At 35.9% G+C, this 27,462-nt stretch overlaps 1 protein-coding gene and 1 pseudogene across 1 annotated transcript in view; one reads left to right on the top strand and one right to left on the bottom strand.

Annotated features, from left to right (window-relative positions):
- The window catches only part of LOC103608412 (tyrosine-protein kinase Fer-like), a gene marked incomplete at its 3' end in the record, with an annotated part of 46,459 nt that extends 21,261 nt beyond the window's left edge, over nucleotides 1-25,198 (bottom strand). The window contains exon 1 of the mRNA XM_008592847.1: nucleotides 25,070-25,198. Coding sequence (XP_008591069.1) covers nucleotides 25,070-25,198 — 129 coding nt within the window. The remainder of the gene's footprint in view (nucleotides 1-25,069) is intronic.
- A 799-nt stretch (nucleotides 25,199-25,997) lies between these two features.
- On the top strand, nucleotides 25,998-26,200 carry LOC103608411 (annotated as a pseudogene).
- Nucleotides 26,201-27,462: the final 1,262 nt, after the last annotated feature.

The raw sequence follows: 27,462 nt of genomic DNA, 5'->3' as shown, positions 1-27,462 counted from the left end.
TGGAAAAAAATATTACAAACCTTCCTCAGAGGGTTTACAAGTAAATTACTACAAATGATTAAAAATTAACACTTTAAACACATGTATATACTTAATATAATGTATTTTTAGAAAATAAATCTTTACTTCAATACAAATAATTACTGTCTTAGGAATGTGAGCATGTATTCTATAGTCTTAATCCTAGCTGTAGCTCCAGTTTTACTTTTTAATAAAAATCACCATATCTGAACAACAAGAAGTGCTGAAGGAAAGACAGCCTTGAAGTACCAAAGGAGTATAATGACCTTTCTTAAAAGTATGTCCATCCTCAACTTGGGTGTTTTTATTTTAATCTATTTCTGGTGCTTGAGAAACCTTCTGAAATAAAAACTGGTAACAAGTATAGCCAGTATTGGGGGAATGGAACACTGGAAACTAAAGCACATATAATTGTTTTGTAATAGATTTACAAAGAAATATATTATGATGGTGTAAAGCACACACACTGGAGAGCACCACAGCAGCCTTAGTTCTTCCACTCCCCAGCCTAATTTACCCTTTTTCTTATTCCTGTCAGGAATTTCTCCCCTCTCTCTGTGGCTGTGGAGGTAGCAGTCTTGCTGCTGCTAATGCTGACAGAAAGATAAGGTGAAATTGCTAACCTCACCTGTTTGGCAATGAAAACTCCACAAGAAAGCACAGGCACCTCTAATGAGAATTTAGGCTCTCCACTGAGTCAATGCTCTTAAAATACTACAGGGAGTATGGTCCCAATGTAAGACTACTGTGGGAAATAACTGAAAACTACATTGGAGTTTATGTAAAAACATAGAAAATTCAGGGAAGAGTTTTAAGTACTAGAAAACATTTTATTTGTAAATGAAATAACAATATTCATTAAGATGGTAAAAATAACTCTCCTCAAGTTACATCTTGGGCATCAAACCCTAGAAAAGAGACCCTTTGATAATATCAAAAGAGAAAACATTTTCTTAAGAAAGTAATACTAGAATTACCTAATGGATCAGAATTATATAATGAATAGGTCCAGGTATGGGGTAAAGAAAACTTCAGAAAGTGTTTCCCTTAAGCATAATATATTATGTGCTCGAAGAGATACAATTAATGAAAACATCCTTTCATTTGAAGATACCTTTTAAATAGGCTGATCTAAAAATGTATTATTAACTATAATAAGAATGACTTTAAGTTTTATACAGGAATAATCAAAATGCAAAAAGGGTTTATAAAACATTTAAACCAGTGTCAGCTCACTTGGTGCCCAGATTTCCACAAACAAAACATGAAACTCATTTGCCAGAGCTCCTGTCTATGTAACATTAAATATCGGCTTTAAATTACAATCTACATAATAACATATCAGAGTGTGCTGAAGTCAGTGACAGGTTGATTTTAATATCAAAGAATTAAATGGCTACTTTAAAAGATTAAAATTAAAAGTAAAAAATTTCCCTTCAATTACCATGGATACAGTGCTTAAGTGTGCCTGTAGGCCTGCCAGGACTGGTGATGATATAGTCATTTTACCCACCTCAAAGAGATTTCTTCAAATAAAAGAGACACCGAGATTAGTTCTGGCAAAAGGCAGCCCCTCAGTGAAGGGAAGAAGGGAGAAGATATGTTTTAATATTCTGACGAGATGCCCAGAAAAATGCTGTAAGTAAATCTATTAACCTATCTTGAAAGAAAAATTGTAGATGCAGTATCAGTTTCACATCTCATTCAAGAATAATTTTTTGTTATTTTTAAATTAAATGACAAGGTCTCTCTTTCTCTCTCTCTCTCTCTATATATATATGTATATATAGACACACATACATACATATATACACACACACATACACATACATAAAAAACTAAGAGACTCATAATAATTAAAAGTTCACCTATTATCAGTTTTTTAAAACTCTATAAGAAACAATACCTAAGTTACTTAAACCAAAATCACAGCTATCAGGTTTTGAAGTCACTCTTGCTAGAACTTACAAATTACAGTAAAACAGGCTCTCAGGTTACCTCCATTCCCTGTGCACTAAAGCACAGGCAAAGATATTGTTAAGGAGCAGACTTTGACAGAGGAGCGATCGGCACTCAGAGGGTTGGAGACTCAGGTATTTTATTACACTGGCAGTCCTAGATGAGCTAGTGCTTCAAAATCTAAGCCTTGACTTTAGGTCTTACAGGGATTACATAGGCAGACTCTTCCAGGTTCTTTTAAGTTCTGTGCTCTCAGCATTCAGGTAGCCAGTACAGTACTCTTTGGGATAAGCAAGCACATTTACAAAAGCAGGAGTAGAGCAGCTGATTATCAGTAAAGCTGATGCAATAAGCAGGTTCTGTTCTAAAGGCAAAACAAGCTACTGAAAGAATTAACTTTGTATTTTTCCAACAATATAACGGGCAAGAATTAAGGTTTTGCTGATTGGAGTGGCTCTGACAAAAATCAAAAGCTCTACCAAATGACTCCCTATCTAGCTGCCACTGTAAGTGACAAACAACTTTAACCAAAAAGCATGTAACAGTTCTCAAAGCAAGGCTCTTAAAGGGATCACTTAGGTAGAAAGTATAAGGTCCTTGATATCACAAGGAATAAAGAACATGAATCTGGGCAAATTAACTTAACTACCCTGGCTTTCAGTTTCCACATCAGTAAACAGGAAGGCACTGAACTAGATAAAATCTTCATATCCAAAATTCTGTGACTATTGTCCAACTCCCCATCTTTTGCATTGCATTAATCATTGATGAAAGCCCCCTAGCAGAGTTCCAGACTGGCAACCAGAGTTACTTCCATTAGAGCATTTGGTCATGTCCTGCACCTGAGGTACACTTAAAACATGAATCAATGGGAAGGGGGAACTATCGTAAAGGTGCCACTACAAGGTTTTTTTTTCTTAACAATGAGTCATTAAAACAATAACCAAATATTTTTCACAGACTTCTATAAATAAATTCAATCTAATAACATTCTTGAAAAAACAATGAAAGTGATTATTTGGCACGGTAGCAACAGTCAAATACTTATTCAAATCAGGAGGTAATAAGAATCAAGAAAAAGATAATATTCATGCTCAAACTCCAGGCTGAGTGCCAAATATCTTAGGGACTTCTTATGCAAAATAGCCATGAAATTCGAAGGGATTTTGTGAGAAATAACTACTAGGAAATTATAACCCCAGAGAAGATTGTCCCTAAAAAAATTCTACACTGCTGATGACTCCATAACATAAATGAAATACTGTAAATATCGGTATGTCCTTTGTTAAAGAAACACATTTATAAATAAACAAGCAATTTAATCTTTTACAGATGTTGATTTGCTGGAGAGAATGAAAGATACACAGTTTCTATCTCCATCAGGATATAGAATTTAAGTATTAAAAGAGTTTCTAAATGATTTATTTTAGCAATTGGGTTCCGACTGAAGGCAAATCATTTCAGAAGTATTCACTGCCTAGTAACCTAGTTTATCATGCTGTCTTTTTTCTATTATGTTTGCACATTAAGAATATTTATCAAAAGAAAGACAGACCCCTTGTTAAATCAAGCATTTTAATATTTTGAAATAATGGACTTGGAAACCAAATGTACAAAAGGAACGTTTGAATGATTATCAAGATTTTGTTTCAAAGTAACAAATCTAAAAAAATCTACCGTATAACAGAATAGAGTTTAGTGAGACCTAGATTGTAGAATGTCAAAAATCATTCTTTTTGCTTTCTTGACTCTCTCTCTATACCTTAATAAGAAAGATGATGTCCCTAGGGAAACAAGACCCAAGCAGGAGGCTATAATCAGTTTCCTTACTATTCAATATCTACATACAATTCATGTTCCATGGTGCTTCTCCCAAATGTGTGACTGAAATGAATAAAGATACTGTTTTTTGAAGACTATTTTTACAGTACTTTTAGGTTCACAGCAAAACTGGGAGGAAGGAACAGAGATTTCCATATGTCCTCTGCCCCTACACATGCACAGTCTTTCCCATTATCAACATCCCCCACCAAAGTGGTACATTTGTTACAAATGATGAACCCACATTGACACATCATTATCACCCAGAGTCCATAGCTTAATTAGGGTTCACTCTTAGTGTTGTACATTCCGTGGGTTTGGACAAACATGTAATGGCATGTACCCACCATTACAGTATCATGCATAGTAGTTTTGTTGCCTTGAAAATTCTCTCTGCTCCACCTAATCATCCTTCCCTCCCCCAAGATATCCTTTTTATAAATCATCCATGAGGGCAAGATGCATACATTCCAGTCAGTATTCTATGAGCATCTCACTGACCCAACAATTTAAGTGCTGATAGACTTTGCTCAGTAAGCAACTGTATAATTTAGTTTTTTGAAAAGCTATAACTATTATGAATTAAATTATCAAAACTCAACTGAGATTCTGCTTTTAAAAATATAAGGGACATATTGGGATTTTCTTTAGTGAGTTTGTCTTTTTTTGCTTGTTTTTCGTTTTGTTTTGTTTTTTGTTTTTTAGTAATAAAGCAGTAAATATATCTACTTTCCTTAAACTAATAAATTATGAAACAAGGTATTATTTCATTTGAGGCCCAGAAGTCTCGGTAATCAAGGCACTTTACCAGCTTCAGCCACACCTTCACAAACTCCCCAGCTCATGACTCCATTTAACAAACTATTTTGATCAGGTCAAAATAAACCCTTTGCCATTCCCTGCATACACTGCACATGCCTTTTTCACAGCAACTTCCACACTGGTCCTTTCCCTCTCTTCTTCACCTTCCATTTTCCCTTCTTTTTTCTTCCCTATTGACCTTACTATAATGAATTCTCAAAAATATGAGCCACTATTATTTTGGTCTTACTAACGCTGACAAGAACATTTGGGCTGTTTCAACCTTTTGGCTGTTGTGAATAGTGCTGCTATGAACATGTGTGTATGGTACTTTTTAAAATACGTTTTCAATTCTTTTAAGTATAGATCTAAAAGTGCAATTGTAATTCCACATTTAACGTTTTGAGGAACAGCGAAACTTCCTTCCAGAGTGGCTGAACCATTTTCTCATTCCCACCCATCCACTGGTGGACACTTAGGTCGCTTCTGTATCTTGGCTATTGCGAATAATGCTGAAACAAGCATTGGAGTGTAGGTATCTCTTTGACATACTGATTTAAATTCCTTTGGATATTTACTCAAGAGTGGGATTGCTGGATCATGTGGTAATTCTATTTTTAAGTTTTTGAGAAAACTCCATACTGTATTTGGAAATGGCTATACTAATTTACATTTCCATTAGCAACGTAGAAGGGTTCCAATTTCTCCACATCCTTGACAACACTTATATTCTGTTTTTTTTTTATTATTATTATTATTATTATTATTATTATTATAGCCATCTTAGCAAGAGTGAAGTGCTGCTTGCCTTGAAGGATATCTTCACTGGATATTGAATTCAAAGTTGAGGGTTTTTGTGTTTTTTTCCTTTCTTTCAGTATTGTCTTCTGGCCTCCATTATTTCTGTTAAGAAGTCAGCTATAATTCATGTCATCATTCCCCTATACATAATGTCTTTTTCCCCTGGCTGTTTTAATAATTGACTACGATATAAGTAAATAACATTTTAAAAAAACATTTAAAAATAAACATTTTTTAAAAAGACTTTATCCTGCTTATAGTTTATTAAATTTCATGGTCCTGCAGGCTGAAAGTGTTAGAAATCACTTGACCATTATCTTCAAATGTTTTCTATCCCCATCTCTCTATCTTCTTCCGCTTAGATTCTAATAACACGTATGTTAGACCATTTAATATTACCCCATGATCTCAAATCCTTCTGTCATATTTTTTCACTTCTTTCTTTTTGTTTCAGTTTGGATACTTTTTATCAACTTGTCTTCACATCTCACTGATCTTTTCATCTCCGTGTCCAGTCTACCTACTAGTAAGTCCATCTAATGAATTTCTCAGCTCTTATATTTTTCATTTCCAGAATTTCTATTTTTTTGTAGCAAACACATCTTTGCTGAAATTCCCTACCTTTTCATACACATTGTCCATCTTTTCCACTAGATCCCTAAGCATTTTTGTTACAGCATATTTAAGACACTGTCCGATAAAGACATCTGGGCTATCTCTGAGTCTATTTTCCCTGCTATGGGTCACATTTCTTACTTTTCAGTGTGTCATGTAATCTTTGACTGTATGCCAGACAGTTTGTATAAAAGAAAAGTAAAGTCTGAATTCGGTAATATTTACTTCAAGAAGGGGCCCACACACTCCTTTTTCTGTCAGACTGATGGAGTTAGAGCTGTAGTTAGTACGTTGGGACTGGCCTTTGCTGCAGTTTTAGCTTCAATCAATTACCACTGGCTTCAACTATCTTGAGAGAGATCAGGAGTTTTCCTTCTGCTAGGAATGGATGTGAGCCCTGGCAACATTTTAGCATCCTGCCTGTGCTTCAAAGTTGACCAACCAGCCTTGGGAACTTTGGGAGATCTCTCCCACATTTACAGCCTCTTGGGGGACAGGGAGAGGGTCGGGAGTTCTCTTTGCTCTCGCCCCTACTTTATGTCTAAGAAGACAACTTTCAGCCCTAATACTCATTCTCTGGCCTTTGGAGAGCCATTACCCCAGACTCTGTAAAGACCCAGAATTCCCTTCAGAGAATTAGCTTGGGAAGGCACTCTTCTATTCTTTTGTAGGTGAAAGCCCAGAGTGCTCAATTATCCTTCCTGAACCACCCTGCCCACCCCTCCCAAACACACACACACACACACACACACACACACACACACCCCACTATCACCCCCACCCCCACCCTCCACCTTTTTGGCATGGGGAGGATTTCATTTTAAATCTCTCTCCCAAGTCTCCTTCTGTGATCTCCTGCTTCATTCTGTGAAAACACTTGAGTAAGAGCTGGTGGGTGGATGCTGCCATGCTCTGTGGGTTGGGCTCCTCTGGAATCTAATCTGTCACATGAGCCTACACACTATCATTATAAGTTTGTTAAAAACTTGTCGGAATACATCTGCTCAATCAGTTCCACCAGGGATGGAAGTAGTTGTCATGGGTCTACTTTTTCACATGAAAGGCTTGTCAGTTTCTGGACTTAGGTTTATTTTTAGTTTCTTTCTATACTCACTTCTCTGATGAGTTTTTTAAAAAACTATTATTTTGCACTTTATTTGCCTTAGTTTGGTTATTAAAAATGATGGTCCCTTGTGACTTTTCATGTCCAAACTGGATGCAAAATTGATAGGTATTTTATTAATACAAGTAATCTACCAGTCATCATTTTATTTACCTTTATTGACAAACGAAGAAAATATAAACACACAGTTTAAGGGTCTTCACCAAGACAAAGAAAAAGGCCATTAATTTATGAAAAGTTACAGACCCGATTTTGACAACTATTTTCCATGGCAGTCAATTATCACACAGTTAAGGCTACATTCCTCAGAAGATAATTTAAAAGGTTAAAGGCCAGATGTCTTGAAATTTTTAACTTCTGTTATTTTCTTTTTTTTTTTTTTGTATCCCTTGTTGATTGCTTTTGGGAGATGGGAGGATAAGTTTTATTGGTTTTGTATTTGTTGCAGAGGACTTCACAAGGACACTACGAAGATGACTAGGTACAGATTTCGTTTTTGTAAAAGTTTTAAGTTTCCGGCTTTATCTAAAAAGTTTCCTGAATGGTTTTACTGTTTAGTATTCTCATGCTGCACATGCATCAATAATCCTCTTATCTGTCCAGCGCTCCTTTTGTTATTGAAACTAGTAATTGGGAACATTTGGAATTTCAAGGCTTCAGTCAAGATTTTATTTATTATTGGGCCGGCCCGGTGGCGCACTGCTACAGTGCGCCACTTGGGAAGCGCGGCGGCGCTCCCACCGAGGGTTCGGATCCCACATACAGACCGGCCACTCACTGGCTGAGCGAGGTGCGGGAGCAACACCGAGGGTTGCGATCCCGTTGCCGGTCCCGGTCCGGTACAGGCGCGACACAGAGGGTTGCGATCCGTTGCCAGTCACGAAAAAAGACAAAAAGGGGAAAAAAAAAAAGATTTTACTTATTAGAATGGAATCAAAAACTGCAGGACCTAAAAGAAGATCCTACGTCATAATAAATGAATGGAAAATAATACATTTTAAATAAAGGAATGTGGTGCTTATAATATTCCACTTATATTACCAGCAAATAATGTCCAATCAGGAAATGTATCTTAGAAAGAAGTTAGTCAGGTTCTAAGTGCCAGTCCCATTCTCAGCCCCTCTGAGAGAAACTGCCACACCATGGGACACTGCCTGAGAATAAAGTCAATACTATAGAAGGTAGAGCAGAGAAATGAAAACAGACAAATTCTCAATGACATGATTTGAACTTCTGGATCTATCCAGTTACATGAATGGATAAACTCTCTGTTTTGCTTTAACTGATCGACTTGGGTGGCTGTTAAATAGAACTAATACAGTGGGCTTTCCTGGACTATCCATTAATAATTAAAGATTTCCAATAAGCAATTACAAATGTCTTAATTGTAACTAACAAAATAATATAGCAACTTACATTTTTAGGTTTTAGACACGTTTACTTTTAACAGGAAAATAAATCTTTTAACATTGATATACATTAATATAGATATTAAAAAACTTTACAAAGTAAACACTTTACTATGTTGTGATAATTACTCCTTCTCCTTTCCATTAATTTAACAGTTTCAGCACATAACATACAAAACAACTACTCAAGTTTGGGAAAACCCTAGTTTAGATAGTTATTTACAGCTGTTATAACACAAATGGCTCAGCAGTCCCACAGGTTTTAGAAATGCTCAGTTAAACAAGTGTAAATACATTTCTTTAATGCATTATGTCTCAGAGCCTTAACAATGCATTAATACATACACTTTTTTGGGAAGAAATATTTTTCTGCAAAATACACTTCAGGAGATACTGTCACAAAGCTTTCATTCTGTAGGGTGTGAGGGGAAACGTTCCCTTCCACTATACATCAGCCTTGGCTTTTTCTTGAACATTGTCATCATGTGGAATAGTTCCGATTTCAAACTCCCCACTTCCTGGCCACAATCTCCAATCTTATCAGTTTTCTTTTAACAAGTTCTGCTATAATCATTTTTTAACATGTGTGTAACTCTAAGTCTTGGAGTCTTCTAATTTCTCCCAATCAATCACCTCTTTTCTTCTCTTCCCTCTTTACCTAACTTAGATGCCATGATACATCATTTCAATGACACTCTTTCCAATATTCTAAACTCCCCTGTTCTCCTGTCTCTTTGGTATACCATGTAGCAAAACCCAACCCTGGATGAATCCAACTATCTGCCATCTCTGAACTTATACCCAAGCAACTCACCACTGCTAGGGTTACATGATTAGTAACTTCAAATGGGCCCTAAATATGTGGCCAATTCACTTTTTACTTTATCACTGTTAACCATTTAAAACTTTTCCAACTTTTCTTGTGTCTAAACCCACCATTTTCCACATCCTCTAGCTTCTTTAAAAAGAATCTACATGGTAGAAACCCCTTCTTCTTGCCTTTTCAAAGCTACAAACCCACTACTTTTCTACCAGTTCTAACCTCCTTCCCACATTTGAAACATGGAGCTGCTTCTCTTCCACCTAAGGATTACTGCTCTACTTAAATTTTGGATCTCATCCCCTCCTGCCTTCTCATGAACCTTACAACGCTTATACCTTACAAGAACCTAACAGATCTCTGTTTGATGTAGCGTTAATCATTCCTTCCCAACTGGCCCTTTCCCATCAGGCTGAGATAGGAGGTACTCAGTTTCCCTGGGCTCAGGTTTCAGGACACACCTCTGGGTTATAAGCCACTCTCCAAGGTCTCAGGCCCCTCCTCTGTGCCCACCCCTAGAGGAAAGCTACTGTTGCCAGTTAGACCTATTTTCCACAACAAGGGGAAAATGAGACCACAAGCGGCTGGCTTATACAAATCCAGTGGCTGGGCATGCTCAGTAGAGATAACCATGGCAGCTGAATGACCTTCCACTAGAGGTGTTAGAGAGCAGAGAATATTCTTGAATATATCTGGTGCATGTGACAGTATTTGACCAATGAACATGCTCCAAAGGGACCAACTGGGCATGTGCAAGACTATGTTACATAACTGGGAACCACCCCCTTAATTGAATATTCATTAGATGGCAAAACTACAGAAGCCAAATCTCAGCAGAAGGCGAGGTGGTTGCTCACTCTCCTGGAGCTAGCCTGCACTCTGCCTGTGGAGTGTGCATTTCTTTCTTTTGCATGATACTTACTTTCAGCAAGGGGCTGCTCATTCTCTTAAGCCAACCTGCCCTCTGTACCGAACTTTAAGTATTATTTCTTACTTTTGTATTAAACTTGGTGTGGGCCCTGCTCAGTCTCAGGAGCTAGGCCACACTCTCTCTGTGAAATCTGTATCTCTTATTCATTATATTAAAATTATTCTCATTTTCTACTGTGACTCTGTCCTTGAATTCTTTCCTGTGGTGGATTCAAGAACCTGGTAAGAGGAGGGGGTGGGTTGAGGCCTGCTGTTCTGACATCAAGGCCATCAGCTTTTACATATAAGTTGCTCTCAGGAAATAAAGGAGGAAAGGGAGTAAAAGAGAAATGAACTAGCTAGTTCTATTTACAAATAGCTCTCTATTGGTGCAGAGAACATTTAACTTACTAAAAATGTGTGGAATATACTATAAAGCAAATGTACTTCACAGGGCCTGGTTTTCCAAAGCCTTGCAGTTTCAAATATTGACCTTGTGGAAGATTGGAAATTTTCCTCAGGCTATAAAGTCTCCAGTGTAAGATAAAGATTTGTGGCACAGCAAGGTTGCTGGCTCAAGGGCAGTCAGGTTACTGACTGATATATGTAGATACTAGAAAAATGCTGGAGGGAGAAGGAATGTTTGCTAAGATCAAGCTTTTGTTGATAGGACCACTTAATTGCCTTACTGGAATGTCATTTGGTTTGTTTCACTGAAAGTTACCAGCCTATATTGTTAAACTGTAACCCCACCTATGTTCTCTTCCTGTATCTTCCTGGTCTGGAAAATAAATGCAGGAAGAGAACCCCCAATTTGGGGTTAATTGCCCAAGGAGGGGATGCCTCTTGCTTAAGGGTTCTGGCGGGAGATTAACCACTTCGGGGTCTCTCACTGCTCAGAGGAGATGGGCTTTGAGTATCCTTTGCATCTCCGTCACCCAGGGGAAGTGGAGTAACAAATCCATGGGGGACAAAGCAACAAAAACGGGTTCATGAAAGGCCTAATATGTATCTAGGAATATAAATGTATTATTTAATCGGACTATTAAAGAATCTTATAAATACCATCACCAGTGCTTAATTTTTATCAATATGAATGTAAGTTTGAAATCTCAGGACCAGGTCTCTATTCCTATGTAATAGGCTCTAATCTGCTTACATTAATAAAACACCCACTGGGCACACTGGGTATTTTCAGAAGTTCATTAAGTTTTTCATCAATAGGCAATAAGCATAGCAGAAACTTTAAGAAATGAACAGCATACTAAACCACTGGCCTAGAGCAGTCAATGTGTAACTATAAATATCAGGAAGACTTGTAACCAGGAAGATCTTTGATTAGATGTTATCATCCAAACCACCAATTTTTCATCTAAAAATTAAGAATACGTACTCACCAAATACCTACATCAAAGGCTTCACAAAGTTATTCAAGGTAGAATAATGGCCATTATTACTTGAAATGGCATTTTTATATTAAGTAGAATCATTTCCCTTGAAGAATAAGTTTAAAGATTGAGAATTTGAGCATCCGTTAAACCCCTTTGCTCCAACTGAATTCCCCAGGGAGTTTCCAAATAGCCTTGGCCAGGATTCTGTGAGTTCCAGAAATACTAAGTGATTTGCCAAAGTGATTTTTGCCCTCTGGCTTTTCACTCTACTACAGTGCAGTAGTTGGAAAATTGGCTTTTTTATTTGCTTTGCTAGCAACTATTTTCACAGTAATTAGCACATGTGGTTTAAAGTTTCTTCTCACATTTTGGGGTCTAACAATGCTTCCAATGAGAAGGTGTCAGCAAAAAAAGGAATTTAAAAGGCAACCATCTCCCAAGACAAATCACTTAGTATTTCTGGGACTCACAGTCTTGGCCAAAGTCACGGTAGAAATACTAAATGACCAAGCAGCTAAAATTTAAATTCAGCTTTGATACCAAACTTTTGCTCATAACCATTGTGCTATTTTACCTGCCTTGAATAGTTTTTGCCAAACTCTGACCTCATATCTCTTAAGCACTCCATCCCAAACCACTCAAAAAAAAATGTTTTTTGAAGTTTGGTCAATAAATGTCTACTTAATTGCTCCAATGATACAATAAAGAAAGGAATCTCTGTACTCATAATATAGATGTAGACATTTGATTCAGAACTTGGGTTCTAGCCCTGGCTTTGACTCTAACTCAGAGTTGGACCAGAAACAACATAACTGAGCTCTGGAGAAACAAAACTATTTTATGATATCTTACAGTCCTGAAATGTTGTGACTCACAGAGTAGATACTCAAAAAATACTTAAACAAAAGGGCAGAAGAATCAGCTTCTCTCCAAGTTAAGCATCTCACCCACAACCAAAGCTTTAATTTTTGAGAACTTTCTTGATAATCAAAGAGAAGACAGACACAAACTGAAGTGGAGTGGATGGCAGCCTCCAAAAAGATATGTCCACCAAGAACCTGTGAATGTAACCTTATTTGAAAAAAGGCTTTTTGCAGATATAATTAAGTTAAGGATCTCAAGATGAGATCATCTTATATTATGCAGGTGGGCCCTAACTCCAATGACAAGTTTCCTTATAAGGAGACTTAGACAGAAGGGAAAGAGACATTGAAGGGAAGGTGATGAGAAGGGAGAGACTGAAGTGTTGCCTCCCAGTCAAGGATGCCAAGGAACACCAGCAGCCTTCAGCAGCTAGAAAAGAGGCATGGAACGATTCAGATTTAGAGCCTATAGAAGGAACCAACCCTGCTGACATTTGATTTTGGGCTTCGGGCCTACAGAACTGGGAGAAAAGAAATTTCTGTTTTAAGTCACCAGATTTGTGGTAACTTGTTATGACAGTCCTAGAAAACTAATACACAGCTGATAAAGAATCACCACACAATTACTTTTTAAAGTAATCATCAGCTATCCTAAATGTCAAAAAAAAAATCACTCTTATAAGAAATCTATTAAGAAGTGGGAAAAGAGGAGGGGGAAGGGAGGTTAGCAAGAAACTGGAAAAGGGCCACAAAAAATATTTACACTGTGTAATGTTGAATATACTAATTATTGCGATTTGAGCATCATATATTGCACTCAGGTATTGATATTCAACGCTGTAACCTACAGACATGTACAATCAATTATGTTTCAATAAAAATTTTTTTAAAGAAATCTATTAATCAGGACAAGTGATCAAAAATTGTATTATTCTCATAAATTCCATGCAGTAAAATTAAAAATGTGCATATATACATAGTTTTTAATCTTTCAATTTCCATCCAGATTTAGGTCAGAACCTAATCTCTGATCACTGAAACACCTTCCCCAAAATCCAGTCAAAAGTATAGTTGCCCTCCCCAAACTATTTTTCTCAGCAGGAGCCCTGATAATTCCAGGAAACAGTATGGTAACATTTTTAGCTCAGCAATAGCAAGGTCACTGGATTTTTCTCTCCCTGGCTTTTTACTCATTTACAGTGCTGTAGCTGGGAAACTGGCTTTTTTATTTGTTTTGCTAGCATCTATTTTCACAGTAATCAGCACATGTGGTTTAGAGTTTCTTCTCATATTTTGGGATCCAATATTGTTTCCAACAATAAAGTGTCAAAAAAAAGAAAGGGAATTTGAAAGGTAACCAACTCCCAGGAAAAAAATAAGTTGGTCAATATATGTTTATATAGATATGGCATAACTAAAAGGATTAACATTGAAAATAAGTATAAAAATTACTGGGTATAATTTTTATTCTATCACTTTTTTTTCACAAAACAATCATATAATGAAATTGTTTTACATAAAATCAGTGGTAGAGAACCTTCCGTCTTAAAGATTTTCTACTTCAGCCTTTTCACTTCATAACAGATGAGAAAATGGAGGAGGTGAAATGACTTGCCCTAAGACACACATAAGATGACAAAGCTAACTCCTTAACTTACTTCTCTTTCCACTCTACCACATTGCCAAGATTATATACAGAAAGTCAACCAAATGCTGTGCACATGTCACTCATTCAAAAATTTAAGGTACTGGAGGGATGAGGGTACCTTAATTCTTACATTTGAAACAATTATTATATTCAAATTTGTAACATTCTATACAAAATTATGGTTCAATATCACCTAAAATGATGTAGTATTTTGAATACCACATCTTAAGAATGTAATAAAAACAAAACAAATAGAAAAGAAGAAAAAAAAAAAGAAATAGACCCATAAAACTTATTGGAAAATGATTATAAGACTGAGGGATGCGCGCGCGCACACGTGCGCGCGCACACACACACACACACACACAGCCATTTTTGGCCTGGAATGGTGAAAGGAAAAATGGAAAAATTACACACAACTAAGAACTATAAAACATTAATGACAGATAAAATGATCACAGATTTTTTTTTCATTAAAGATAAAACACTAACAGGAGCTGGCTAGTTAGCTTAGTTGGTAACAGCATGACACTGATAGCACCAAGGTCATGTGTTTGGATCCCCTTACCAGCAAGCTGCCCAAAAAACAACAACAAAAAAACACTAAGATAAGGGAGAGGCCTTTGAATATAGACACCAGAAAGTGTGGATACACATTTAACAAATGCTTGATTCAATGACATAAATTGATTAAATCTCAAAGTAGCTCAGTGAGGTACCAAATGATTTTTTTAAAGCATTGTCAAATACATGAATAAAACTGAAAGTAACATCACTATTGCTAAAGTTTTAACAACTATGTCAAAGAGGACCACCATAATATACCACTTGAAGTTGCTGTTGAAAAAAGAATATTGACCTCCTTGGAAAATGTCTCTAATACTAAAGATAGTTAACATTTCTTGAGCACTATGTGCCAAGCACCATTACCCTGTACATACATTGCTCTGTACATTTTAATCTTCTACAATACTACATAGCAGATCCTGTTGTTATCCTCATTTCCCAGATTAGAAAGCCAAAGCCTAGAGTGGTTAAATAACTATTCCAAGGAAACAATAACAAGTTCTTACTCAGAATAATAATTTTTACAATCAAACTTATAACATAATTTAAATCCAACCCTTTTATTTCTTCCCTATAGTGATAGGGCAGCAACAAGATTATTTACAGAACCAATGAGTTAATACTTGAATTTTTAAAAATCAGCTTCACTGCTTAATACAAAGATTTTTTAAAAATTATTCATAAATTATCTTGAGGCTATAAAGGTAAAAAAATCAAATAGCTAATTATTACATATCTTAAAACTTTAGTAGAAATTGAGAATTTTTTAAATGAATAAGTTACCTTGGAACTAAATGGCACAAATGAGGTGCCTCATTTAACCATATCTTAAGAAAAGATAAACATCATAAAACAAATTATGTATTTCTGTCTTCTCAAACAGTACAAAATGAACATAGTTTTATCTTCTCTTGATGAATCAAGGCTATAAGACTGCTTTGTAATGTTTTCTTATCTGTACTTTGCACCCTATTTCTCCCATGTTTTAAAGTATTCTTAAAAAAGAATTTTTTTGAGACAAGATCATATTCCTGGAACACTTTTTTAATCAACAGGCTCTACTAGTATTCTCCTCACTCATAGAGAGCCCATCATTAGCAAGTTGTAATAGCCTTCACTTCCTGATGACTTCGCTTACAGCCAAAAATAAATAAATAAATTACCTTTATCAGCTCAATTCCTTATGATGCTCATGTACCTTATTTCTACTAACTTAAATAAAAACAAAAAAAAAGCTAATTTAGGTAAAATAATATAATAGATAAACCATGTAACCAAGGATTTCTGGAATTCTAGTAAACAGCATCTTAGATGATTTCTAGATTGCAGCTGGCAACATCTGGTAATGATAAAAATGGACTTGCAAGATGTAGCTTTATCTAATACAGTATTATGTTTGGTTCTACCACCACTTACAGTGGATTAGCAATACACATTATGGAACAAAACATTCTATTTTTACGTGCTTCTTTAATTAAAAAAAATTTTTTTGACAAAGAGAAACTTTAAGGCAGCCAATGCTTTCTTGCTACCACAAGCAAAACAAATAGACAGTCTGTCTTTACTAATTACTGCAGGATATAGACCTTTATGACATTAGGAATGTAGAAATATCTTACTTGCTGTGATTGAATAAAAAGGCTAAAAATCATTTCATGCCTTTCCTCTTTCCCTTGCCCCTTCACAACACTAGACTCTGTAGTTGGTATGAATTTTCATCACATATTCAATATTCTCATATGTCTGTAGATATATTTATTAATTAGAATAAAGTTAATATAAAATGTTTTTTTAATCCATAGAAAAGCATAATAAAAAGTAAACTATATTTGCTCAGCTGGTTAGAGTGCAATGTTATAACACCAAGGTCAAGGGTTCAGATCCCCATATTGGCCATCTGCCAAAAGTTAAAAATAAAATAAAGGGAACTACAACAACCCCAGTGATTATTTGGCTAAAAGATTGGATATAGAATCTAAAGTATTCACCTATCATCTATCCTTTTTGTTTATAATTTTGACTATCCTTTGTATTGCTTTCCACTTCCTCTCATCCTCTTCTTTAAGAGAGCATGTATACAGTTTCAAGAGAGATGCTATATAAAAATTATATCATTCATAGCTAGAATAAATCTTTTGTCAGAAATTAATTAGAAAGTGAGCATCTAAAGCAATAATCTAAAATTATACAATTAGAAAGGACAATCTGAAATACATACAATTTCTTTTCCTCTAAATATCTCACAACCCTTAAAAATCAATTCCTTACAATCTGTTTTTATTCTCATGAAAAAGATTAAGTTCTTTAATAAACTTCAAAAACTTATTAACTTAACTATTTTCATAAATACTATAATTACATCACCAAATACTGAAATGTGTACGTAACTTTAAAATATTTTGTGACATGTTTGCCAATCAACAGTGGCAATTAAGTCTTCTTAAGAATTCAAAAAGCAACCAGAAACTAGAGAGCTGGGCAGGAGAGGGAGAGTACCATGTCTTCCAAATATAGATATTTACAAAGGCAAGATGTGGTAGCCAAATTTTTAAATATTAGAATCCAACATAATGTTAAGTGATGCTATAAACTTATTCTACATTCATAAACATTATAGCTACAACAAGCTCCTGTGTCTGTGAGCAAGCACCTTGTAAAACACACAAACAACAACAATGAAAATAGCAATAACATGCTGAGTCATATTTTTCTATTTTAACCAAAATTATACTTGCTCTTTCAGTCAGGATTGCTTTCAGCTATATGTGGCAGAAATATGTCTACAATTAACCTATCCAAATCAGTTAATGGACACAAAGGATGATTATGCATTGTAATGATGAATATGCTAATTATCCTGATGTGATCATCACATATTGCACATAAGTATTGACAGTCAATTCTGTACCCCACAAATATGTATAATCAAATATATTTCAATTTTAAAAAGTTAACATTTCGGTGAAAAAAAAAAAATATCCTACTCACATAAGGTTTTATGTTTCTCATGAAACAAGAAATTTGTAAAGCAAGAAGTCCACAGTTAGCACAAGTTACTTAAGAACAGGAACAGCCTATGAGTTTTCTTCCATCTTTTTTAGAAAAAAGTTTCTTGACCTAAATTTGCTTACTGGTTACCATCCCTCAGTTAATACTATTTTCAGATTAATGAACTTCTGTAGAAACTAAGGTTCTGGATGGGTGTTCCACATGAATATTAAAGTCATCCACAATGGCTAATGTAGAAAAAGACTTCACCAATAAGAAGGAGTAGAATGTAGTAAAACCAAATTCCACAATCCTTGAAAACACAAATACTTTCACATGAAGGTGAAAGAATAATAAAGGCAGCATTAAGGACCACTTCTCAATGTTGATTTATATGATAGGGGAGAATATGCAATCTTCTTTTGAAAAGGAAATATCCTTACCAAAAAGAGATTTCGGAAACCACAGTTTAAAAATTTGAGAAAATGGAGAGCTATATGAGAATAGCTGAGGGAAGTAAAAGCTCAGTAAAAAAATGGATCTAATAAATATATAATACACTATCAATATGAAATACTACTTGAAGGAGAAAGCAGATGGCCAGCCAACAGCAGCATGGGGGGTTATAGCTCACCAGAAGAAAACAAGGCCCGGATTGGTCCCATTTCCAGGGGAATCCAAGTTGCTGATAAAAGGGACAACTCTTGTCTAAAATTAGCTCTTGTGAATCAGTATGTATCTTATAGTGATAAGAATTCTCTGCAAACATTGTAAAATACTATCAGAAAACGAAAACAAAGCAGTCAGAACATCTCTATAATGACAAATATTTCAAAATATATTCACAGATTTAACATAACTCAAAAAGTCTCATCATATTTAGCTCAGCATTAGCTAATAACCAAAGATACAACATCATGGTTATGGGCAAAAGCTATAGACACAACAGTTCAATAAGTATTTCCTTGTGGAATTGTTTTAAAATTTCAAGAGTCTGTGTGCATCCCTATATTTAATGTCTTCCTAAGGATAGTGGCTAACAGCCATCAACACAAAAACGGAAGAAAGTTTGGATCATGCAAGTCACTAGCTAGCTATGTGAGTCACTAATTATCTCAGGCTTCAGAGACATTTTTATACATAAAATGATAGACTGGACAAGATGATCCCAACGGATTACATATCCTCAAAAATTTTTATGAATCTGTAACTTGTGACAACACAAAACTTACGCACACAAGTAATGATCCTTATTCTTATGAATAGTACTTACCCAGTGAGCATAGGACATTAATATTTAGAAGACCATAACCCAAATACTGAATTTGGTAACATTAAAATGGAAATTGTATATCTATTTCAAATCTCTTCAAATATCAGGAAAAATCATATGCAGCATAATCATTGAACTTTCTTTTTTGGTATTTATCATTCTTATTTGAAGGCCAGAATTTATTTTGTCTAATAGTGAATCTGGAAGAAGATAGCCTAAGATACAGTGGCATTAAATAAGGAACTTGGAGAAAGCAGATGATTATGTTTACACTGCAAAATAACATGTAAGTATAATACTACCACAACAGATTTAAGATAGGACTCTATCCTATTAGTCACAAAAATTATATTTATACGTTAAAAGATTAAGAAATTAGTGTGTTTCAGGTTATTAAATTAAACTATAAGAAGTGATTATAAAATTAACATTGGAGAGAGGCGCCAGGCCGGAGAGGGACGAGTCCTGCGGAGACCATGCACCCCACAGCGCCAGCACGTGACAGAGAAGGTAGGCCTCACCACCGCCGGACCCCATCCCCAGCCCAGCCGAGTACACAACAACCAGAGAGGTGCCCCCCCGGAGAGGCCTGAGTCCCATGGAGACCACACACTCCGTGGCACCAGCATGCAACCTCGCAGGAAGGCCTCGCCACAGCTAGACCCCATCCCCAGCCTGGGCGAGTGCGCACTGACCAGAGAGGCGCCTCCCTGGTGAGGCCCAAGACCCAAGATGACCACACACCCAAAGCGCCAGCAGGCAGAAAACTTCCCAGGTATAGGAAAAGACACAGATCTTCAGATTCAGGAAGCTCGAAGATCCCCAACTGTATTCAACCCAAAAAGGTCTTCTCTAAGTCATGTTATAGTCAAGTCGGCAAAACTCAAAGACAAAGAGAGAATCTGAAAAAAGTATAGGAAAAGACACAGATCTTCAGATTCAGGAAGCTCAAAAATCCCAAATGTATTCAACCCAAAAAGGTCTTCTCCAAGACATGTTATAGTCAAATTGGCAAAACCCAAAGACAAAGAGAGAATCTTAAAAGCTACAAGAGAGGACAATCAAGTAACCTATAAGGGAGCCCCAATCAGACTAACATCACAAACCCTAAAAGCCAGAAAGGAATGCAATATATTCAAAATACTAAAAGACAGAGATTGCCAACCAAGAATACTCTACCCTGCAAGGCTATCCTTCCAAAATGAAGGGCAAATAGTGTATTTCTCAGACAAACAAAAACAGCAGGAGTTCACTACCACACAACCAGCCCTACAAAAAATTCTCAACGCAGCACTGGGTTTGGTACCTAAAAAATAACTACCACTGCCATAAAAACTCAAGAAAAATCAAAACCCACTAGTAAAATAAAACTGCCAACAATGAAGAGAGGAAAAAAAAGTTTACTTACAACCCAAGAAACCAAGAAACACAGAAGACATACAGTAAATCAGAAAGAAAGGAACAAAAGACACTTAAGATGTCCAAAAAAATCAATAAAATGCTAGGAGTAAATCAACACTTTTCAATAACAACTCTTAATGTAAAAGGATTAAATTCCCCAATCAAAAACACAGACTGGCTGACTGGATTAAAAAGGATGACCCAACTATATGCTGCCTTCAAGAGACCCTCCTCACCTATAAAGACTCACACTGACTGAGAGTGAAAGAAAGGAAAAAGATTTACCATGCAAACAGAAATGAAAAATGAGCTGGAGTAGCTATTCTTATATCTGATAAAATAGACTTTAAAATAAAAATCATAAAAAGAGAATGAGGGCCACTACATAGTGATAAAAGAAGTGACCCATCAAGAAGACATAACAATCATAAATATATATGCACCCAATGTCGGAGCAGCCAGATTTCTAAAGCAAACTCTATTAGACCTAAAGAAGGAGATAGACACTAACACCATAATAGCAGGGGACATGAACACCCCACTATCAATATTGGACAGATCATCTAGGCAAAAAATCAGCAGTGAAACACAAGATCTAAACAACACGTTAGACCAATTGGACTTGGCAGATATCTACAGAACATTCCTTCCAACAACCTCAGAATAATCATTCTTCTCATCAGCAAATGGATCATTCTCCAGGACAGATCACTGTTAGGTCACAAATCAAGTCTCAACAAATTCAAAAAAATTGGAATTATCCCATGTATTTTTTCACATCACAATAGATTAAAATTAGAAATCAATAACAAATGAAATTCTGGAAACTATACAAACACATGGAAATTAAACAGCATTCTACTTAATGACATATGGGGCCATGAAAAAATCAAACAGGAAATCAAAAAATTTACTGACACTAATGAAAACAATGACACATCATACAAAACCTCTGGGATACTGCAGAAGCAGCACTAAGCAGGAAATTTATCACATTAAGTGCTTACTTCAGAAGAATGGAAAGATGGTAAGTGAACAACCTAATACTTCACCTTAAAGAACTTGAAAAACAAGAATAATCCAAACCCAAAGTTAGCAGATGGAACAAAATCATTAAGATCAGAGCACAACTTAATAAAATTAAAACCCGAAAAACAATACAAAAGATCAATGAATCAAAAAGTTGGTCTTTTGAAAAGATAAATAAAATTGACTAACCATTAGCATGGCTAACTAAAAAAAGGACAGGACCCAAATAATAAAAATTAGAAATGAAAAAGGTGATATTACAACTGATACCTTTGAAATACAAGGAATCATTCGAGACTACTATAAACAACTATATGCCAACAAATTTGAAAATCTAGAGGAAATGGATAAATTTCTGGACACACACAAACTACCAAAACTGAGCCAAGACAATGTAGAAAATCTCAACAGACCAAGAACAATAAAAGAGATTAAAGCTGTTATCAGAAGGCTCCCAACAAAGAAAAGCACAGGACCAAATGGATTCACAGCAGAATTTTACCAAACATTCAAAGAGGAATTGACACCAATTCTCTACGAACTATTCCAAAAGATTGAAATAGAGGCAAGTCTCCCAAACTCATTCTATGAAGCAAACATCACCCTGATACCAAAACTAGGTAAACATATAACTAAAAAAGAAAACTACAGGCCAATATCCCTGATGAATATAGACACAAAAACCCTCAAGAAAATACTAGGTAACAGAAAACATCAACACATATGCAAAGTTATACACCACGATCAAGTGGGATTCATCCCAGGGAGGCAAGGTTGTTTCAACATATGCAAATCAATAAATGGGATACACCATATTAATAAAGCCAAACACAAGGACCATATGATCATCTCTATAGATGCTGAAAAAGCATTTGATAAAATTCAACACTCGTTCATGATAAAGACTCTCTACAAGTTAGGTATAAATGGAAAGTATCTCAACATAATTAAAGCCATATATGATAAACCCACTGCCAATATCATCCTGAATGGGGAAAAGCTGAAAGTAGCCAGAGCAATCAGAGAAGAGAAGGAAATAAAGGGCATCCAGATTGGAAAAGATGAAGTCAAACTGTCCCTGTTTGCAGATGACATGATCCTATATATCGAACAGCCTAAAGCCTCTACAAAAAAATTCTTGGAGTTGATAAGTGATTTCACCAACGTTGCAGGATACAAAATCAACATGCAAAAATCATAGCACTTCTATTCTCTAATAGTGAACATGCAGAAAGAGAAAGCAAAAAAGCTAGCCCATTTACAATAGCCACCAAAAAAAAAAAAAAATTCTTAGGAATAGAATTAACCAAGGATGTGAAAAAATCTCTATAATGAGAACTACAAACCACTGTTAAGAGAAATTAAAGAGGTCACCAGAAGATGGAAAGATATCCCATGCTCTTGGATTGGAAGAATCAACATTGTGAAAATGTCCATACTACCCAAAGTGATATACAAATTCAATGCAATCCCCATCAAAATTCCAATGGCGTTTTTCTCAGAAATCAAAAAAACTATCCAGAAATTTATATGGAATAACAGAAGACCACGCATAGCCAAAGCAATTCTGAGCAAAAAAAATAAAGCTGGAGGCATAACACGACCTGACTTTAAACTGTACTACAAAGCTATAATAATCAAAACAGGATGGTACTGGAATAAAAACAGATACACGGATCAATGGAATAGAATAGAGAATCCAGAAATCAACCCACACACCTACAGCCATCTGATCGTTGACAAAGGCACCAAGCCTATACACTAGGGAAGAGACTGCCTCTTCAGCAAATGGTGGTGGGAGAACTGGATATCCATATGCAGGAGAATGAAACTAGACCCATACCTCTCACCATATACCAAAATCAACTCAAAATGAATTAAAGAACTAAATATACACCCTGAATCAATAAAACTTCTTAAAGAAAACGTAGGGGAAACACTCCAGGAAGTGGCGCTGGGCACAGACTTCATGAATATGACCCCAAAAGCATGGGTAACCAAAGGAAAAATAAACAATTGAATTATATCAAACTAAAAACTTCTGCACAGGAAAAGAAACAATTAACAGAGTTAAAAGACAACCAACAGAGTAGGAGAAAATATACATCTGACAAAGGATTAATATCCAGAATATACAAGGAACTCAAACAACTTCACAACAAAAAAAAAAAAACAAGTAACCCAATTAAAAAATGGCCAGAGGATCTAAAATAGGCATTTCTCAAAGGAAGATATACGAATGGCCAACAGTCATATGAAAAAATGCTCAACATCACTCAGCATTCAGGAAATGCAAATAAAAACCACACTGAGATACCATCTCACCCCAGCTAAGATGCCTAATATCCAAAAGACTGTGAATGATAAAAGCTGGCGAGGTTGCGGAGAAAAAGGAACACTCAAACACTGTTGGTGGGAATGCAAAATGGTGCAGCCTCTATGGAAAATGGTACGGAGGTTCCTCAAACAATTGCAGATAGATCTACCATATGATACAGCTATCCCACTGCTAGGAATATACCCACAGGAATGGAAATCACCAAGTCGAAGGTATACCTGTTCTCCAGTGTTCATTGCAGCACTATTTACAATAGCTAGGAGTTGCAACCAGCCCAAATGTCCATTATCAGAAGAGTGGATAAGGAAAGTGTGGTATATCTACATAATGAAATACTACTCTGCTATAAAAAAGAATGAAATACTGCCATTTGCAACAACATGGATGGACCTAGAAAGAATTATATTAAGTGAAACGAGTCAGGCACAAAAAGAGAAATACCACATGTTCTCATTTATTTGTGGGAGCTAAAAATAGATAAATAAATACACAAATAAACTAGGGGGTGGGGATGAAGACACAACAATTACAATTCCTTGAAGTTGATACAACAAGCAGATATGTGGTTGTTGGGAGGGAGAGAGGAGAGGAAGGAAGGAGGGAGGTTTCAGTAATGGGCCACAATAATCAACCACATTGTATACTGACCAAATAAAATAAAATTTGAAAAAAAAAATTAATATTGAATTATACGATAGTTATAGTAAAAAAGTTATGTATTATAATAAAAAGCTTTATCAGTTATTGCCACCAATTATTCAAAATACTCATTACTGAATAATTAAATTATTCAATACTTATTATCAAATAATTAAATTATTCATTAATAAAATATTATTATTTTCCTTGGGGAAAGAAATTGAAAACAGCAAGGTTAAATTGAGCTAACCAGCTAGAAAAGAAACTGAAATTTAGAACAGAAATCTTGCTACCATCACAGATTTTAAACTAAGCAAATTTTCTCTTCAAATTTCCAACAAAACCACACTCTCTTTTACCTTCCCATGTATTAGAATATTTAGAAAGCACGTACTTTTCTCAAATATGAGAAGTGAATAAAAAAAAAACTAATGAAAACGCAAAACAAGCCCCTTTCATTTTTTTAAATGGCCTTGGCTTGGCGTCTGAGTGATAGTATTGTACAAAAGAATTTAGTCTTCTGCCAGATTTGGAAGTCAAGAAAAATTATTCTTCCCCGTTGAAACAGAAGTATTAAAACTGATGATCTGCTGGATTCCTGGATAATGTCCAGGCCCCGACTGACATAGGCCTGAGACAGCATTGCCCCTTACCTGATATCTGTGGCCTTCTGATGTGGAAGGCTCAGGCCTGAACAGTGGAGCACACGGTTCACAGGATCGGGAGCCAGGACCAGGCTGCGGCTCACCCTCACAACGGGGACATTTCTTTTCCTCCTCCATCTCAATTCTTAGCTAAGCGCTAGTGACAGTAGGCCCACAGAAGTGAATTTGTCCCCAGACCTTCCTGTCTGAGCCACAAGCAAGATAGAAAAGCCGCAGATCTGGATCTCCTATTTCCTACTATCTCCCCCTGTTGGCACGGACTCCTCCATCTCAATTCTTAGCTAAGCGCTAGTGACAGTAGGCCCACAGAAGTGAATTTGTCACCAGACCTTCCTGTCTGAGCCACAAGCAAGATAGAAAAGCCGCAGATCTGGATCTCCTATTTCCTACTATCTCCCCCTGTTGGCACGGAAGTGTATCGGTCAGTTCTAGAGTAAAGGAACTGATAGAGCCGACAAATGTTATTGGTCTATCGAGCAGAAAAGACGAAATCCTCATGCATGAAGTGAAGATACACTAACAAATAAGTCTCTTTTCTGATTTTTATTTTCTTCCTATACAATATATACAAGTGTATTACTATACAATATATACATTTTAGGTAGTTGGATCTTGAGATCTCTGAGAAAATTTTCAAGCACTTCTTGATACAAAACCTTGGCAGACATCTGTGCTACAAAGCTTTTCTTAATTCAGTGCTACTTAAATTTTTATTATTGAGGTATAAATCTCCAGTATTTTATAATTTTTCTGATATAAAGGGAAAAAATCTAAATTATGTGAAAATGATGTCTAAGGTCTCAATAGAAATAAAATCTGAAAGTTTTCTTGCAGCAAGAACGCATTCAACTTAATAACACACAGTCCAGTGACAGGGCAGGAGAAGCAATAAAGTGTTTGGATACTCAAAACCATAATGTGGCACTTGGCGGTGGCCATTGCGCAGACCTGGTTCCGCTCGCTCGCGCGCTTTGCCCCGCTTCGCAACCAAGTCTGACAAGCCCGATATGGCTGAGATCGAGAAATTCGATGTCTAAATTGAAGACAAAAACGTAAGAGAAAAATCCACTGCATTCCAAAGAAACGACTGAAGAGGAGAAGCAAGCAGGCGAATCGTAATGAGGCGGGCCCTGCCATTATGCACTGTACATTACATAAGGATTGCCTTATTTTACTTCTTTTAGCTGTTTTATTTTGTTAAGATGCAAGGAGGTTGGACCAAGTTTGAGTAACTGTGCTGCCCCTCTCATCAAAGAACTACTGACAATGAAGGCCGTGCCTGCCTCTCCCATCTGCTTGTCTGGCTAGCAAGGAAGGAAAAGAACTTGCATGTTGGTGAACAGCTGGGTGGCAAGACGGTAGAGTGGGTGGGAAGCTGGTCCAAGCTGTCCTGCAGGCTACAAAATGCAGTTTAATCAGAGTGCCATTATTTTTTTGTTCAAATATTTTTAATTATTGGAATGCACAATTTTTTAAATATGCAAATAAAAAGTTGTAAAATGCGAAAAAAGAAAAAACCCAAAACACCGTAAATGTTTATTCTGAAAATAAGGGTCCTGTTTTGAAAATGTGTTCTATAATAGTTTGTTAATTGCTATGTAAATCCTGGTTTTATTCATTCATTTAAAAAAAGAAGGTACTATGTAACTACTAGATGCCAGATATCATATTAAGGCACTATGCTGAACATTCTTTTAAATGGGCCCAAGTTCAAGAAACTTTATGAAAACAAATAAGAAAAATAGAAAAAGAGCAAGAGAGACCCTTCTATATAAAAGTTTTACTCAGTAAAACTTTCCTGGGTTACAGTTTTTACATAAATATCTTCTTTAAACTCTTAGCTCCTATTCCAATTAGATGCACTCTTAACACTTTTTTTTTGTCTTGCCTCTCTGTATAATTTCCTCTATTTTTTTGAGTGTATCCGCCTCTTAATTTTGTTGTCCAAAACAATCATTCATTAAGAAAAATCCTCATTTTATATTTAGAGAAAAATGTTATAAAATTTTTCATTTAATAAATAATAATAAACAACATGGGGTGGAGAGTTTCTTATGAGCCACGCACTATTCTCAGCATTTTAGGTGGATTATATCATTTAATCCCTCACAATAATCCTTTGAGATAGGTTTTATTACAAGCCCTACTTTACAGATGAGAAAATTGAGGTGCAGAAAGGTTATCTAACTTGCCCAAGGTTACATAACCAGTGAGTAGCAGATGCAGGATTCAAATATAAGCAACTCTGCTCCAGAATCTATGCAATTAACTGCTACACTGTGGTTCTTGGGTTAGGTCCCTGCTCCATCTCACCAAAAGGATTTTGTTGCCAAAAAGGAGTCTCCAACAGTGCATTAACAACTTACTAATTTTGTCTTTCT

This window comes from Galeopterus variegatus, unplaced genomic scaffold (genome assembly GCF_000696425.1).
Source record: "Galeopterus variegatus unplaced genomic scaffold, G_variegatus-3.0.2 Scaffold8402, whole genome shotgun sequence".
Taxonomy (NCBI): domain Eukaryota; kingdom Metazoa; phylum Chordata; class Mammalia; order Dermoptera; family Cynocephalidae; genus Galeopterus; species Galeopterus variegatus.
The sequence above is the reverse complement of the archived record's forward strand: the minus strand, read 5'-3'. Positions and strand labels throughout refer to the sequence as shown.